The 16,736-nt window shown below is 36.7% G+C and overlaps 1 protein-coding gene across 3 annotated transcripts in view; it reads right to left on the reverse strand.

The window, feature by feature from the left end:
- LOC106877988 (multiple epidermal growth factor-like domains protein 8) overlaps positions 1 to 16,736 on the reverse strand; it is a 695,248-nt gene that overhangs the window by 604,481 nt on the left and 74,031 nt on the right. For all 3 annotated transcript variants that reach the window (XM_089356139.1, XM_089356136.1, XM_089356146.1), the window contains exon 5: positions 12,519 to 12,647. In XM_089356139.1, the coding sequence (XP_089212265.1) occupies positions 12,519 to 12,647 (129 nt within the window). The remainder of the gene's footprint in view (positions 1 to 12,518; positions 12,648 to 16,736) is intronic.

Raw genomic sequence — 16,736 nt, forward strand, 5'->3', positions numbered from 1 at the left:
GCAGTTACAGATATCAGGAATAGTGTAAATAACTGGGAAACCTCCATAGGTGAAATGTGAAATCTACCTACAACACCCAGAATAGCTATAGTGAAAATAATCACATATTGGACTGAGATAGAAACATAGACAATACTAATATACTCTTTACTCTTTTACTTGTTTCAGTCATTTGACTGTGGAGCACCGCCTTTAGTCGAGCAAATCGACCCCAGGACTTATTCTTTGGAAGCCTAGTACTTATTCTATCTATTTCTTTTGCCGAACCGCTAAGTTACGGGGACGTAAACACACCAGCATCGGTTGTCGAGCGATGTTGGGGGGACAAACACAGACACACAAACACATACATGTGGTTGGTAAGCAAGCTACTTACCACACAGCCACTCCTGCGCCTATATAGGCAAACATAATAAAGAAAGTGCAGCTAAATCCCCTAACAAAACTGGTAATTTAAGCAATGTTCTGACAGGAACAAAAAATACAAACAACCCCCTTAAGAAAAGGAATATACTGAGTGCTACTAGTATAAACAAGTATTATAACTGAACAAAACAGATTGTTTCTATAAAAATAGGCCAACTTCTCATAATAATAATGACCCCCACAAGAGAGTAAACATATCAAGGACTATATGGTGATAAAATGCAGTATTCAGTAAGCAAATAGATACTAACTTCCCAGCAAAATTTTTCACACTTTTAGATAGGCATTTTACTAAAATCAAATAAATGCAGTAGCATCTTCAACCAGCACATGATTAGTCACATTTTCAACTAGCAGAAATTTAGCCAAAATTATCACAGCACAGAATGTTAGGAAAATATCTGAACTCTATAACAATAAACACTGTAGTAAAATAGATAATAAATACAATAATTATAATCAAAACAACTCTACAGGTAAAGAGGATTTTCAACATAGCACTTGTTGACAATTGAAGGGAAACATATAAGATACAAGAGGTGAGCAGTGTAAGGGAGGCAACCAATATGATACTTAACTCAGGTGAACCAAATGTGATAAACTTTGGGCAGAATAACACACAAACTCAGAAGTATAGCTTAAATGTAAACACTAGTAGCTCTTTAGATAAAGATATGGAGGAGGTATCTAATCTTGATCCCATGTTCACAGGTTGAGCTAGTCTTTGTAGCTGTGGCAATAAAATGTGCCCTCTCAACACACAATGTTTAAAGAAAAATATAGTGCAGGAGTACATCAGGTGGAATTTCACATTTTTGTATTCGGGTGTGCTCAACTACTTTCAAGGCAAGATTAGCTAATCATCTAGTTTCCTTCAAGGATAGGGAGAAAATAAACAGCACAAGCTTGAGGATATAAACACTAACTTTGACACAGAATGGAAAATTACAGGTGGGGCAGAGCCTTACATAATCAGAGGTAAGAAATGCAATTTATGCTGGGAAGAAATATTCCATATTTTCATGTCTACCAGTTATTAAATAGTAAACTGAAATTAGCCTGAAAATGTGTGTACCTTTACTGAAAAACACTCAAATATTTCCCTCGGAAAGATTTTTAATTAAGTAAATACCACAGAGATTGAAGGCACCAGAGTTTACATAGTAAATATTAGTGCAATATCTAGTTTGCTTATATCCTAGTAGAAATTCTTTTCTATATAATTAGTATTCTTCCTATGTAAAACTTATCATATAGAATAATTTATTCTGTATCTCGGAGGATGTTGCCTACACGTAGATTTAAGGTTAATTTATATAATAAAAAATTTGAATTTCACTTTAGCTGAAAGTATTCTAACATATTGCTTAGAATAACTTGGCCTTAAACATAAATTCTGCATATCTCATATTTCTAAATTATATTTGACTGAATGATTTTTAATTGTATACATCTATCACTGAATTTTTTTCCTTTTTACTTTACTTAGGGCTAGTAGACAAAATATACTCTGATTGAGTTTAAACCTTAGGGTGATAATTGGGTTATCATCATAACCATTTTTATAGCTGCATCAGGTTTCTAAATGTTCCTTTCTCATTCTTTGCATTCAAAAGCTTTTATCCCCAACCAAATATAATGCTACCTAATCAACATACATTTAGTTTACTTCAGACGACAACAGTGTGCAACACCTTGAATAAAGCTGCATAGATGAACAAACTGGATGCAAATGAAACATTGCGAGATATCCATGCAGCAGAAACATATGCTGGACAGATTTAAATTAAATATGCTGTAATAATAAAAAGTTGTGTATTATTCTCCTTATTCATTGAATTGTCTTTTATTTATATATATTATAAACATTTGTTGTCTCATTCAATTATGTTACCGAAAACCCAAAGAATATATTCCCGCGTGATGTAGTTACTGCCTGTCCCCCCTCTCTCTCTTCGATTACTACCTGACCTTAACTCTATATAAACCAGTTCAATATCCGACTTTCTCCAAATCGACTTCGAATTTCTTCTGCTGACAGAATACGAAATCCAGAATATGAACAGCTAAGAATTTTCAACTTCCAACCTTTCATATTACTCCCATCTCAGCGCTGATCATAATCCCCACCCACCATCCGTTCTTTATTATCTATCTATTTCTTTTCCATGTAAACATCGCCCGTTCTCTGTTTTGTCTTAAATTCATGCATTCTTTTTATTCGCCACACTTCACTTATTTATTTTTTCTTTACTTTATTCTTATCCTCTGTCATCCTCGGTTGTCTCCCGCGAACACTCCTAGGGGCCTTATACCATCCCCTACCCTACCCTGGGTTTTATCGATCTTATAGTGCATAAAGATTATGTAGTGTATGCAGGTTGTAGGCATTGTTTTGTTTATGAATTCTGCCAAATGCAAGCTTTCTTTTCTGGTACACAACACTGCTTTCCCCCATCCCAGGGTCTCACAGGACCACACCTCCAGCACCCACACCTCCAACATCCACACCTCCAACACCCACACCTCCAACACCCACATCTCCAACACCCACGCCTCCAACACCCACGCCTCCAACAGCCACACCTCCAACACCCACACCTCCAACACCCACACATCCAACACCCACACCTCCAACACCCACACCTCCAACACCCACACCTCCAACACCCACACCTCCAACACCCACACCTCCAACACCCACACCTCCAACACCCACACCTCCAACACCCACACCTCCAACACCCACACCTCCAACACCCACACCTCCAACACCCACACCGTCAGAATTGGCACTCTCAATGTCGGCACACTGAAAGGTAGGTCTGGTGAGATTGTTGAGATGCTTGAATGGAGACGTGTAGATTTGTGCTGCATCCAAGAAGTAAGGTGGAGAGGAGGTTCCGCTAGGTTCCTCACAGGCAAAGAACACAGGTACAAGATTTTCTGGGCAAGGAACACTGACGGGGTTGGGGGCGTAGGAATACTTCTAGCACAGAAATGGGTTGATAAGGTAATCGAAGTAGTTAGAGTATGTGACAGAGTACTTAAGATTAGACTAGTGCTTCACCATAGGTTAGCTACCATCATCTCGGCCTATGCCCCTCAACCGGGGCTACTGGATGGGCAGAAAGACCAATTCTACGACACTCTCTTGCAAACTACCTCAATGACGAATGACAGGGACCTTCTCTTTGTGGCTGGTGATATCAATAGTCATGTTGGACGACATGCAGGGGGCTTCCATGGCGTACATGGAGGCTATGGCTTCGGTTCCCACAACGAGGAGGGAACCAGACTGCTGAAGTTCTGTGATGCAAACGATCTTATGGTTTGCAAAACCAACTTCAGGAAACCTGCCTGTCACCTTGTCACCTACCGTTCTGGCAGACACACTAGCCAAATTGACTACATCCTCACCAGAAATAAGGAAAGAGGGCGGTTTATAAATACCAAAATATTCCCTGGCAAAGAATGTACCCCTCAACACAGATTGGTAGTTAACGACTTCGGGATCAAGGCAAAGTGGATGCCCAGAAGTAGACCAGCTTGGAGGAGAAGGGTTTGGAAGCTTAAAGATCCTGCAAATGGACAGAGATTTAGAGATATACTACTTGAAGCATTTGACGAAATAGAAGGGGATATAGCTTCACACAATGTGGAAGACAACTGGAGGTTTCTAGGGTACAACCTGCTGAGGGCCAATGACCAGATCTGCGGATGTGCTAAGTTCCCTCTTGACCCAAAGTAACGTGGTGGTGGAACAAGGAGGTAGACAGGGCTATTAGACAAAAGAAACAGGCTTGGAAGGAATGGAAGAATGGTGACAGCAGGGAATTGTATCAGACTGCCAGAAGGGAAGTTAGGAGAGAGGTTTATTTAGCCAGAGGGGAAGCAGAAAAGAAAAACTTTGCCAATGTTCTGCGCTGTGAGGACCAAAAACTTGAGGTATTTCGTGTTGCAAGACAGTGTGTGAGAGAGAATCGTGATGTCGTAGGTGAGAAATGTGTCCGCTTGGATGATGGCTCACTTGCACTAAACGGGGCTGCAAAGAGAGAGGTCTGGAGATGCCACTATGAAAGGCTGCTTAATAAAGAGAATGAATGGGAGGAAGAGAGTCTGCTGCATGTCGACCCAACAGAGGGACCAGCTATCCTAATTGACAGTACCTTGGTAGATAAAGCGATCAAGAGTATGAAGACAGGGAAAGCCCCCGGCCCATCAGGAATCACTGCAGAGATGTTCAAAATCTATGCTGATGTCCTTGCCCTAATTGCTGAGTCACTATCAGAACTAGAGGAGAAGTTTCAGGTGTGGAAGCAAGGACCAGAATCGAAGGGCCTTAGAGTCAACCTAGCTAAAACCAAAGTCCTAATAAGTAGGAAGGTAGACAAAACACAAACCCTTTCATGTAGATGGCTTGATCTGTAGAAAAGGCGTAGGTAGAAACTCCATAAGATGTACCCAGTGTGAGCTATGGACACATAGGAGGTGCAGCAATATCAAAGGATGGCTAACTAGCAAGATAGTCTTTGTATGTGGCAGATGATCAAGAGCAAAAAACACTGAAAATGTGCAGAGAACAACTTCTGTCACATTCCAGTGAGAAAAACTAGAAGTAGCTGATAGCTTCCGTTACCTAAGTGACCAAGTTTGTAGCGGGGGAGGGTGCACTGAAAGTGTAGCTGCTAGAATAAGAATAGCCTGGGCAAAGTTTAGAAAGCTCTTACCTCTGCTGGTGACAAAGGGCTTCTCACTCACAGTAAAAGACAGACTGTATGATGCATGTGTACGAACAGCCATGCTACATGGCAGTGAAACATGGCCCGTGACTGCTGAGGACATGCGTACACTTGCAAGAAATGAAACCAGTATGCTCCGATGGATGTGTAATGTAAGTGTGCATACTCGACAGAGTGTAAGTTACCTTGAGAGAAAAATTAGACCTAAGAAGCATCAGTTGTGGTGTGCAAGAGTGACGATTGCGCTGGTATAGACATGTGGCAAGAATGGATGAGGATACCTGTGTGAAAAAGTGCCACACCCTAGCAGTTGAGGGAACCTGTGGAAGAAGTAGACCCAGGAAGACCTGGGATGAGGTGGTGAAGCATGACCTTCGAACTTTAGGCCTGACTGAGGCAATGACCAGTGACCGGGACATTTGGAAATATGCAGTACATGAGAAGACCCGGCAAGGCAAGTGAGAGCATAATCTGTGATCTCTGCCAGAAGTGTAGCTAATCCGTATCTTTACTTCATTGGACACTAAAAACCCTGCTTGCGAAGACCTGTTGAGGCAAGTGAATTTGAAATTTGAAATCTGAAATCGAAATCGAAACGAATCCGATGACTGGCACCCATGCCAACCTCTACTTCATTGGACACTAAACTCTGCTTGCGAAGACCTGTTGGAGCAAGTGAAATCGTAATTGAACCATACTCGATGACTGGTCACCGTGCCAGTGGAGCACTAACAGCACTGTCGAGCGTGTTCATTGCCAGAGCAGCTGTTTGGTTTCCGTGCTAGTGGCCCGTAAATTGCACCATTAGAGCGTAATTGTTACCAGCGTTGCCTTCTAGCACTTGTGCTGATGGCACGTTAGAAAATCATTCGAATGAGGTCGTTGCCAGTGCCGCCGGACTGGCTCCTGTGCAGGCTCCTTTTTGAGTGTGGCTGTTGCCAGTACCGTGTGACTGGCCCTCGTGCCGGTGGCACGTAAAAGCACCCACTACCCTCTCAGAGTGGTTGGCGTTAGGAAGGGCATCCAGCTGTAGAAACTCTGCCAGATCAGACTGGAGCCTGGTGCAGCCTTCTTGCTTGCCAGTCCTCAGTCAAATCGTCCAACCCATGCTAGCATGGAAAGCAGACATTAAACAATGATGATATATATATATATATATATATATATATATATATATATATATATATATATATATATATATATATATATATATATATATACATATATATATATATATATATATATATATATACATATATATATATATATATATATATATATATATATATATATATATATATAACTTTTATAAGTAATATTCTAAAAGAATATGTAACTGAACTTATATTGAGTGCTCTATTTTTTGAGTAAATAAATATATATATATATGTGTGTTTTTATATTATCAATAAATTCATAAACTTATCAATAATATTCTCAGGAAATCAATATTTAATATTTTTAACGATATATATCCAATATGACATGGTAATATAATAAATTTAAAATTTAAAATATAAATATACGAAATATAAATATAAATATGTATAAAATTATGAATGTAGATAAAGATATATGTGAATATAAATGCGTATAAAAATTTTATGCGTAATTAAGCATGAATATTGTAAAGTCTAAAATATAAAAAAGCCTAAAATTTAAAGAATTAAACATCTGACGATCGTTTCGCAGATATTACTATAATCACAATGTGATCAAAAGATCAACATACTATCAGTAATTCCGCTCTTTGGAGATGAATTAAGAACCAATGGTATATATATAATATTAATTAAAACATTAGAAATATTAAAAATTAAAAATAATAATAAAGTGTATACTGTCCTTCCTATTATTGATAAGTTTATGAATTTATTAATAATATAAAAACACACACACACACACACATATATATATATATATATATATATATATATATATATATATGCATATACATATATGTTTGTGCATGTGTCTTTGTGTTTTTCCCCACCACTGCTTAACAACTGGTGTTGGTGTGTTTACGTCCCCATAACTTAGCAGTTCAGCAAAATAGACTGATAGAATAATCAACAGACTAGGTATCTGACTCAAAGGAAAAAATAAGCCCCAGCATGGCCACCATCTCATGACTGAAACAAGTAACAGATAAAAGCTAAATCATCTACTTTCTGTGCCCTCAGTTATTTCTCCTTTCCCACTCAGTTATATCTTAAGTGTGCTATACCTTCTTTAACATCTCTCATGTCTGCGAACACCCTCTCATAACTGCCACTGATGCCACCCCCATTGTCATCATTGCTCCACTCACCATAACCACCCATATGTACCTCTGACCTCCATTTCATCCACTGTATATTTTCTTCTCCCTACTCTCACACTACATATCATTTCCCTACTTTCTGATTTATCTACAGGTTAATGATATGGCAGCTCTCTTCCCTTCCTGTGCTGTCACTTGTTACCTCCTCCCTCCTGAATCACTTTCTCCATACTGCTATTTACCATCAACCACACCTCTAGCCTTGTTCATCATTCACTGATATCTCTACCTCTAACAATCTATCTCTCCTCTCACATTATCTATACTCTCCTTTCCCTTGATCCACAGTCCATATTACCTCTAATAACTTCTCGAATGTTGAAAGTATACTCAGGCAACATTGTTACTACCACCTTTATGTTCTTTCCAGCTACTACCACTCACCTTTACATAATGCAAGGTAGCCATGTATCTTATCTATAAAAGGCAGATTTTTCTCTCTCTCTGTGTGTGTGTGTGTGTGTGTGTGTGTGTGTGTGTGTGTGTGTGTGTATGTGTGTGTGTGTGTATGTTGAAAATTCATACATTTACACAATTCCAAATTTCTTGGATGAAAGAATCGCAATTAATATTCTAAATGCCATAACTTAGGTCACAGCGTCATTTTTTCAGTCAAAATAACTTCCAATTACGAATAAAATCCATAAAACTACACAAATTAACATTTTCCCCTCTAATAAAATCTAATTTCCTCTTTCTAATACTTTTACAAATCCTTTCAACTCCTACTTTCTCTTATGAACCTTTACGAACGATCCAACAACAAATACAAAAAGAAAGGAAGGAGAAACACTGACAGTAAAAGAAACAGACACAATACAAATCCTACGTCAATACACACATATACATACACATGCGTACTTCCCAACACAATTTCTCTGTACAAGTCACTTTTACATTGACAGTCAAACATTTCATTCAATACAAACTGTGTCCAACTTTACTTGATGAAATATTTGGATTTCATTTCCTTAACAATACAAACTGTGAGTTACCTCAAAATCTTTTTTAAAACACATTTACTTAATACCATGTAACTTTAACATTTGCAGTCAAACATTTATTCAATACAAACGGTGTCCACATTTACTGTCCATACAAACTGTGAGTTTCTTGAATTTCGTTTTAACTGCTACTTTCTATTATGAACCTTTACAAACGATCCAACAAAATATTCAACAAGAAAGGAAGCAGAAACACTAGGAAAACAGTCAAACTGTAAGTTTTTTCAAATTCTTTTTTAAAACACATTTAATCACATACATACAAACACCTGTCACTTTATTTATTTATTATTGGCTGTATCCTTTCAACTCCAACTTTCTCTTATGAACCTTTACAAACGATCCAACAACAAATACAAAAAGAAAGGAAGGAGAAACACTGACAGTAAAAGAAACAGACACAATACAAATCCTACGTAAACACACACATATACATACACATGCGTACTTTCCAACACAGTTTCTCTGTACAAGTCACTTTTACATTGACAGTCAAACATTTCATTCAATACAAACTGTGTCCAACTTTACTTGATGAAATATTTGGATTTCATTTCGTAAATACCATCTCTTAAGTCATACACTCAGTTTCTCTCTCAAAATAACTCCTAATTATGAATAAAATCCATAAAAATACATATATAACCATTTTCCCCTGTAACACAATGTCATTTCCTCTTTCTATAACAACTTTCACCCTTTATTTGGCACATGAAATGCCACCTATACACTTACATACAAATATACAGATACATGCAAATACCTGTCACTTATGTACCTATCGTTACCAATGACCTCATTATCATTGGCCCGAATTCTAACTTCACTTCTCATTCCTAACACCGTCCTTCACCAACATAACAACAACTACCTTTCACATTTCGGAGGTCCCAGTTCCCAGTGGGGCCATGCTTCGCAATGTCAATTAACAAAGCACAGGGACAAACACTGTCTGTCGTGGGAATACATTTAGGGGAGCCATGTTTCTCTCATGGTCAGCTTTACGTTGGCTGCTCGCGTGTGGGCAGCAAGAGTGATACTTTCGCGTTTGTTCCACAAGGAAAAACAAAAAAACATTGTGCATAAGGAGGTTTTATAGGATTACTTCGATTCCTAATTTTATTAATTTAAACAATTTTTAAAATTTCTTACTTTTTGTCAGTAATTTCTAAGTAGGTGTAGGTTCATATTCATTGCAGTGCACTTGACACTCCCAAATATCCGCCATAAAAACGCTGATTCTTGCTGCGTTACAAAACTTCATTACAAATCAGAACCTGCTCAAAAATCACCTGTTGTTACTCACCAACACCCATTGGGCAGGCATTAGTCAGGACGATGGACAGGTTAGTATTTCAATTCCATACGACTCTCAAAGAGTCAACAATGCTTTTATGACGAGATTTACATTTTTAGGCAGTTCTCTGCAATTACTTCACACTTCACGAACACCTGCACTCCACTCAGTTCTATTTCACTCACTTCGTCAGTACAGCAGCCTCATCTTCTACATCCGACGTACATGATACATCTCCCCCTTCCATCTCCTCTCTCACCATTACAGTTTACTACATCGGCAACATTATCGCAAGATACCATTTGAAAACCAAGCAACATATCATTTCATACAACAACAAATGTAATCATAACGACGATCAATGAAACAAATGCATTAAAATAATTACATGAAGAAGTAACTATCTCTACACAACATTACAATTTATATAAAATAACAAAACTTAAACAGTCGATAAAACTAAATACATACATCCTCTCTCTCACCATAATATTTTACACCATTACATTTTACATCAAATACAAACTATTCTAAAGCAACAGGTCATTTTACACAACATCTTGATGAGACACATATTCTGATTCATCTATTCAGCACCACTACAGTCTTGCCCATCTGACATATGATGAGTAGATGCTATATTTTCAAACTTACCCATATTTACTAACCCATGATTAATCCTCATCTTTCCTCCATAGGGCATCTATTCTGTTTTCACAGACCATGAAGTTTTGTAACAGCACGTCCACTACCGTTGATGGAAAAGGAAGATGCCGTATTCACTTGCGAACGTTTTACACACCCTTACATGACTACCTAAGACATTGTTACAATTGTGAGAACAATAAAACAGCCTTTTCAGGGCCACCTCAAATTCTATTGTTACCCACTTCTGAGAGTGTTGCAATGCTCTTGGCAGGGCTTTCTGTCCAGTTGCAAAAAGATTGGTTGGTCGTCAACTTATAGCCATCTTTGCCTCAATAATCATAATTGTGTAGAATCATTAACAGTACTTTAAAGCAATTAAGACCCAAGCAACGCTGGGCACTTCTGCTAGTCTCATCTATAGCAAAATACCTGTACTTGTCCTTCTATCATAACACTTGTGCTTGTCCTTTCAACACCTGGTATAAAGCCACCTCCCCTTTCTCCCCTCCCAAATATGCTCTCACTCAGTCAAGAGGACATTTTCTGTTTTTTTATCTTGCAAGTTACTTGATGACCTCACAAGTGTTGGTGACACAAAAAATAGCACCCAGTACACACTGCAAAGAAACTGATGTTAGAAAGGACCCCAAAATGTAGAAACCATGCCAAAGCTGACATTGGAGTTTGATTTCAATCCTGCAGTTTGCCAGATCCTGTCAAATCATCCAATTCATGCCAGCATGCAAAACTGATGTTAAATGATAATGGTGATGCAACATTTGTCATGGGGGTTATAGCAGTACAGTATGTTGGTGCAGCAACAGCAGCAGTAGTAGTAGTGGTGGTGGTGGTAGTGGTGGTGGTGGTAGTGGTGGTGTTGGTATGTTCTTTAAATGGCAACATTAGCAATGAAAGTATTAATGGAATTGATCGCTAATGCAGTTGTAGTTAGTGGTGAGAAAAAGATGGGTTGCTTTAATGGTGAGTTCATTGTTTTCAACAGTAGCCATATAGTCTGAACTGTTGACCTGATTTAGTTTTGGTGTCAGAAAATAATCTAAGAAGTGAATTTGTCATCATATAGTTGCATAGAAATGTTTGTGTTGCATATACAAGCACATGTCTATATGTGTGCTGTATATATGGAATATATATAAACTGAAATCAATGTCTTGTTCCACTGAAATGTGCCTCATATTAAAACAAACAGAACAGTAGACAATGACCAATTCTGCTAGTTTCTACACCAGCTAAGACATGCTACCAAAAAGGGGTCTTCTGCTATAGTGCAGAGCTGAGTGAATTTGATAGTCAGATGCTAGAAAAAGCCCCTCTCTCTCTCTCTCTCTCTCTCTCTGTGCATGCGTGCGTGTGTGCAGGGGTATGCATATATCCCTTTGTCTTGACATCACACAATAGTTGTAAATGAGTTTCACCATCATACAAGCAGTGTTGTTCATTTCCAGTATTTGGTGAAAATATTTTATCATGGAGAAATATTATTTTGCTTGGAAACAAATGAGAGTTGGTGACAGGAAAGGCATCTGACCATGCAAAAATCAGCCTCAGTGAATTCCATCAGTTCCATGCAAGCATGGAAAAGTGGGCATTAAAATGACAATGATGATACATATAGACATGGTCATGTGATTAAGAAATTCATTCTACAGCCAATACAGAACAAATCCAATCCTAAAATCTTGGAACAAGTGTCTTCAGTTTCAACCTTAAGTTGACCAAAACCATTTGAATGAATGTGAGAGAAGTCTACCAGTACAATTGTCAATAGGATTTTACTGTATCTCTATGACCTGTAACCAGGTTGTAGAGATACAACAAAATTCTTTTGATACTTTATACAAAATAATACTATCACAAAATAATACTATCACAAAATAAAATAAGTAAATATGTGAATTTTAAATGGTTGTTACATTTCATCCACAATACAAGTGTTACATATTTAAACCTAATTCTGCATAATTTTGAAGTTGAAACACCTTTTTTTACAAAGAATACTATTATTCTCACTGATTATTCTAATATATTTTCCAAGTTTTACATATTAACAAACTTACCTTACGATTATTGTAGTGAACACAACCTAAATCTGAGGTATTTTTCAATTCACACATCAAACATTCTGGATTTTTCAAGCACATACTCTCAATGTCAACTCCTTCACAGTAGTCAATTTCTATTTCAGGCTGAAAAAAAGGGAGGAAACAATAAAAATATCACACAATATCAATGCATATGTTGATGAAAAGAAAGGCAATTACAATAATATAATGTTAATATTAAACATTTATAATTGAAATCAACACTAATGCTCTATAGGTTGAAAGAAGCTGGTTGAAGAGGTAAGAAAGATACTTAAATAGTATCTGTCAGTTCATTAAGGTTAGGTGAGTAACATGTCTACAAGATGCAAGGATTTCTTTTCAAAGTTCTAAATGCGAAAATATTCTCTGACAGCTGGGCAGAAACACAAAGCAAATCAATCTTGAAACATTGTTCTAGTGATGTGCTTTTTTTTTTTATTGAAACGCCATATAACAGAGAATTCTTTATTAGCTAATGGTGTCTCAGAATGGGTTTCTGAGCCAGTGGGTTCAGCTTTAGACCTCCATAAAGGTTACCACCAAGTAGGAGTATCGTAAAATCTTTGGCAGCCTTGAAACCTGGTGCAGGTTTTTCTTCTTAAGAAAATGTGAGTCAATTTCAGCATTCATTTCCAAAACAAGCCTGTCTCATCTACATTAAAATTTAGCTATAGTGTGTATCCTCCTTTGTCAACATTTTTCAGTAAAGTTGGAAAAGCAGCTGCAGCTGCTGTGCTGCTTTATCTGTGCTTGCAGGCTCTTCTGCTATCCTATATCTGTTGCAAATCTCAATGATTCTAGAAACACTCAAGCCAACCACAACTTGTTGCCACAAAATTTTCTTAGTATCAGGACCCTATATTTTCGTTAGGTTATCAAATATACTTGAAATTTACATTTGTATGACTTGTAGCAGACATGGTGAGTTACTCTGACATACATCCTCTATCCAATGATAGTGAATATATATTTCCTATATTTTCCATTATGCTAATTCTATTTCTAGTTAATTTTTTAACAGCTAAAGATGTTACACTGAAAAACAAGCTTTAACTTTCAGCATTAGGGTGAACTGTTTGCACAGTTGTTGGTTGAAGACTGAAAGCTTGCTGTCCATCACCAAATCTCTGTAAGAATTCTAATTTACTTTTTAACATTAACCTTTTTCTAGTTTTTTTCATTTTTTTTTATACTCACACATAGCAACAGAGAACAGTCTATGTTTAACCATCATTATAACTTTGATAAATGAAGGAATAAATAATTGAAAAGCAAAAATTGTGAGGAATATTTTCTACCACCACGCATTTCAAAATCAAACAATAACTAAAACTAGCTAGTTATGAATGTGACACATTTTGTAACAGTTCACTGCTCAGCCACTTTGTATTAATTTGTACACTTGACCCTCTCCATATTTATATATTTATTTGTTCCAACTTATAATTTTCATATAATATCAAAGGCAAATTCTGCCATAATACCATAATACACCTAAGAAAGATCAAATAGACCTGAATGTAGAAGTGTATTAAATACAATATCATGCTTTAGGTTTCATGATTTATCTTATATTAAAAGTATGCCATGCCTTAGAAAAGATAAATCTCTATCACATAGAGAGTAAATGTATACAGATGGGCACTTAGACAACTTTTATTATAAAAATGAGTGTCTATTGTTACCCATCTATGTTTATTTACTTATTTATATATTACTCATCTGAAAATGCAAGTTTTGAGAGGCTTTGAGGATTTTTATTTTGGTTTTATACTATTTCACATCAACATCACAAAAAAATGACATTAAGTGAGGACTGCCTTTATAGAAGGCAGTGTTCTTTGAAGTGCAACTACAAAGTACTGCAGCCTCAAGAAACCAAGTCCCACAAACTACTCCCAAAACCATTTGGGGTTTTTGTGGGTTGAGGCTTTGGGATAGTTGAGGGGTCCAAATAACTAGAAGTATGGTTTTGAACACTCATTTAGTTGTTTTGAATAGATCAGAAATGACGTTCCTTTGCTGCATACAGTAATCAGTACAGAAGCAATGAAGCACTGACCAATTAGGTAGTACAAAAGTTCATAGGAAGGAATCTTACAGTGTAGCAGAAAATGTGAAGTGGGCTTTATTGGTCAGATAATCCAATGAAAATACTGTGAAGGTAAAGTAAAGATTGTGAATGGTTGTATCAGTAAGATTTAAGGGTACGTAAGAAGATTATTCTCAGATAAATTACAGTAGCAAATGATCTGACCTCTTCACCAAAAGTGTCAATGTGAAAGGATTGTATAAGCCAAATAAATCAGGATAAACCCTACTAACTGTCATAACAGTTGAGAGTTAGCAGTGTTTGAATAGTGATGCACTAGATTAGCTTAGGAATATGAGTAATTTGATGTTAATACCTAGCTTGTTAGTAGATTCTTTGTGGTGCAGATACTAATTTTAGAAAAGAAATTGAATAGAAAGAGCAGATGTGGGTTAGAGATAATAGAAAAGATTTATATCACAGAGAGATATAGTAGGTAAAGCTTGTGTTAAAAAGCACTGGTAAAAGGAAAGGGTAAAATAAGGATCATGAATTGACTACTACCACTATTCCTATAAGCAGCTAAACTGGAAATCAATGGTCTCAAATGGATTTCTCAAAATCCAGTCATGAAGGAGAGAGAACAGTGTATGCGTATAGAGAACCAGCTCAAGCTCTGACAACCATCAGCTTTACTGAAGGAGTGCAAATGTGTGGTAGTGCAACAGAAATGTTTAGATAATGTTAAACTCAATACCTGGTTGTATGCAGGCAACAGAGTGAATTTTGTTAAATACATCCAAGAGCAAGGAGGTGGTGTTACACTGCCATCCAAAATGAGGTATAATATGTAAGAGAGGCTGAAGAACTTGAATTAAAGCAGCGTTTCAACAATCTATGTTGCGTTTAACAAGTGTAGCACAATTAGTAGACAAGTCTACTCTTGTTAGAGCCATAAAGTATTTTAAGGATAAACAATTCTCACCACCAATTCTAAGATCAGACATAAGATGAATAACATTTAGCTGCTTGTAAGATAATACTTAGATGAGGGGATGAGGAAATGATATGGTGAAACAGATACTATTTCTCCAGCATCAGGAAATACTTATATTACCAGACTTATAAAATTAAAACCATATCTAAAAGTAAAATGAACAAATACAATACTTGAAAGACCTACTTTTACAACAAACATACACACAGACACTTATTAAAAAAACACACCACACTGCAAACACATGCACACACATACTGGAAATCACATAAACACTCGTGCATTCACACACATAGGATCTTTTCAATCTCAGTCGCAGATTTTTTTAATTAATTTTTTAAAACTAAACCGTTTGAAATTTCTAATACTGGTTGAATGTGTCACATAGAACATGGTTTACTTTTAACATTTTTGACAAAATTTTGTATTTTAGAAGTTATTTCATGTTAAAGTTGTCGTATTTGGATAATTTTAACCAATGTGTATTCAGCTCAAGAAAGTTACTGCTGTTTGTGAAAGTAATGGAAGAGCAACAACATCCGGGTCATCAGGTCATCTATTTCAGACACTGCATACATATATGTAAATACACAGACACATATATATACACATACACACACCAATACATACACACACATACAACTTTTAGAACGCTGAGGAAAGGAAAGGGAGGTGGGTGTGAGGAATACATAGCTTTAAGGAGGGATGGGGATTGTGAAGTTGATGACAGTTGTTCAAGCTGTCTATCACACACACACACACACATATTGATATGTAAAGCTGATAAAACCACAAATTGAAGCAAGGAAAAGGAGAGGGTTTAATAAATTAATATGCAATGGTAGGGGGGTTGGTAAGTTTATATAAGCTGTCGTCCAGATCATCGACACACCACCACTCTCTCTCTCTCTCTCTCTCTCTCTCTCTCTCTCTCTATATATATATATATATATATATATATATATATATATATATATATATATATGATTTGCTGGAAATAACAGTCAAATCTCTCTCAATGTCACACGCTAACATTATATAAATGAGAGGACACATTGGATAAGATGGAAAAAATACACACACACACGTATGTATTCCCTATAAAAGAACTTTCTGTTTTTCTCACCAACCTTTCTTATCTTTTATACTTTTCTCCCACCTT

Source organism: Octopus bimaculoides, chromosome 1, assembly GCF_046866305.1.
Source record: "Octopus bimaculoides isolate indiv1 chromosome 1, ASM4686630v1, whole genome shotgun sequence".
NCBI classification, from domain to species: domain Eukaryota; kingdom Metazoa; phylum Mollusca; class Cephalopoda; order Octopoda; family Octopodidae; genus Octopus; species Octopus bimaculoides.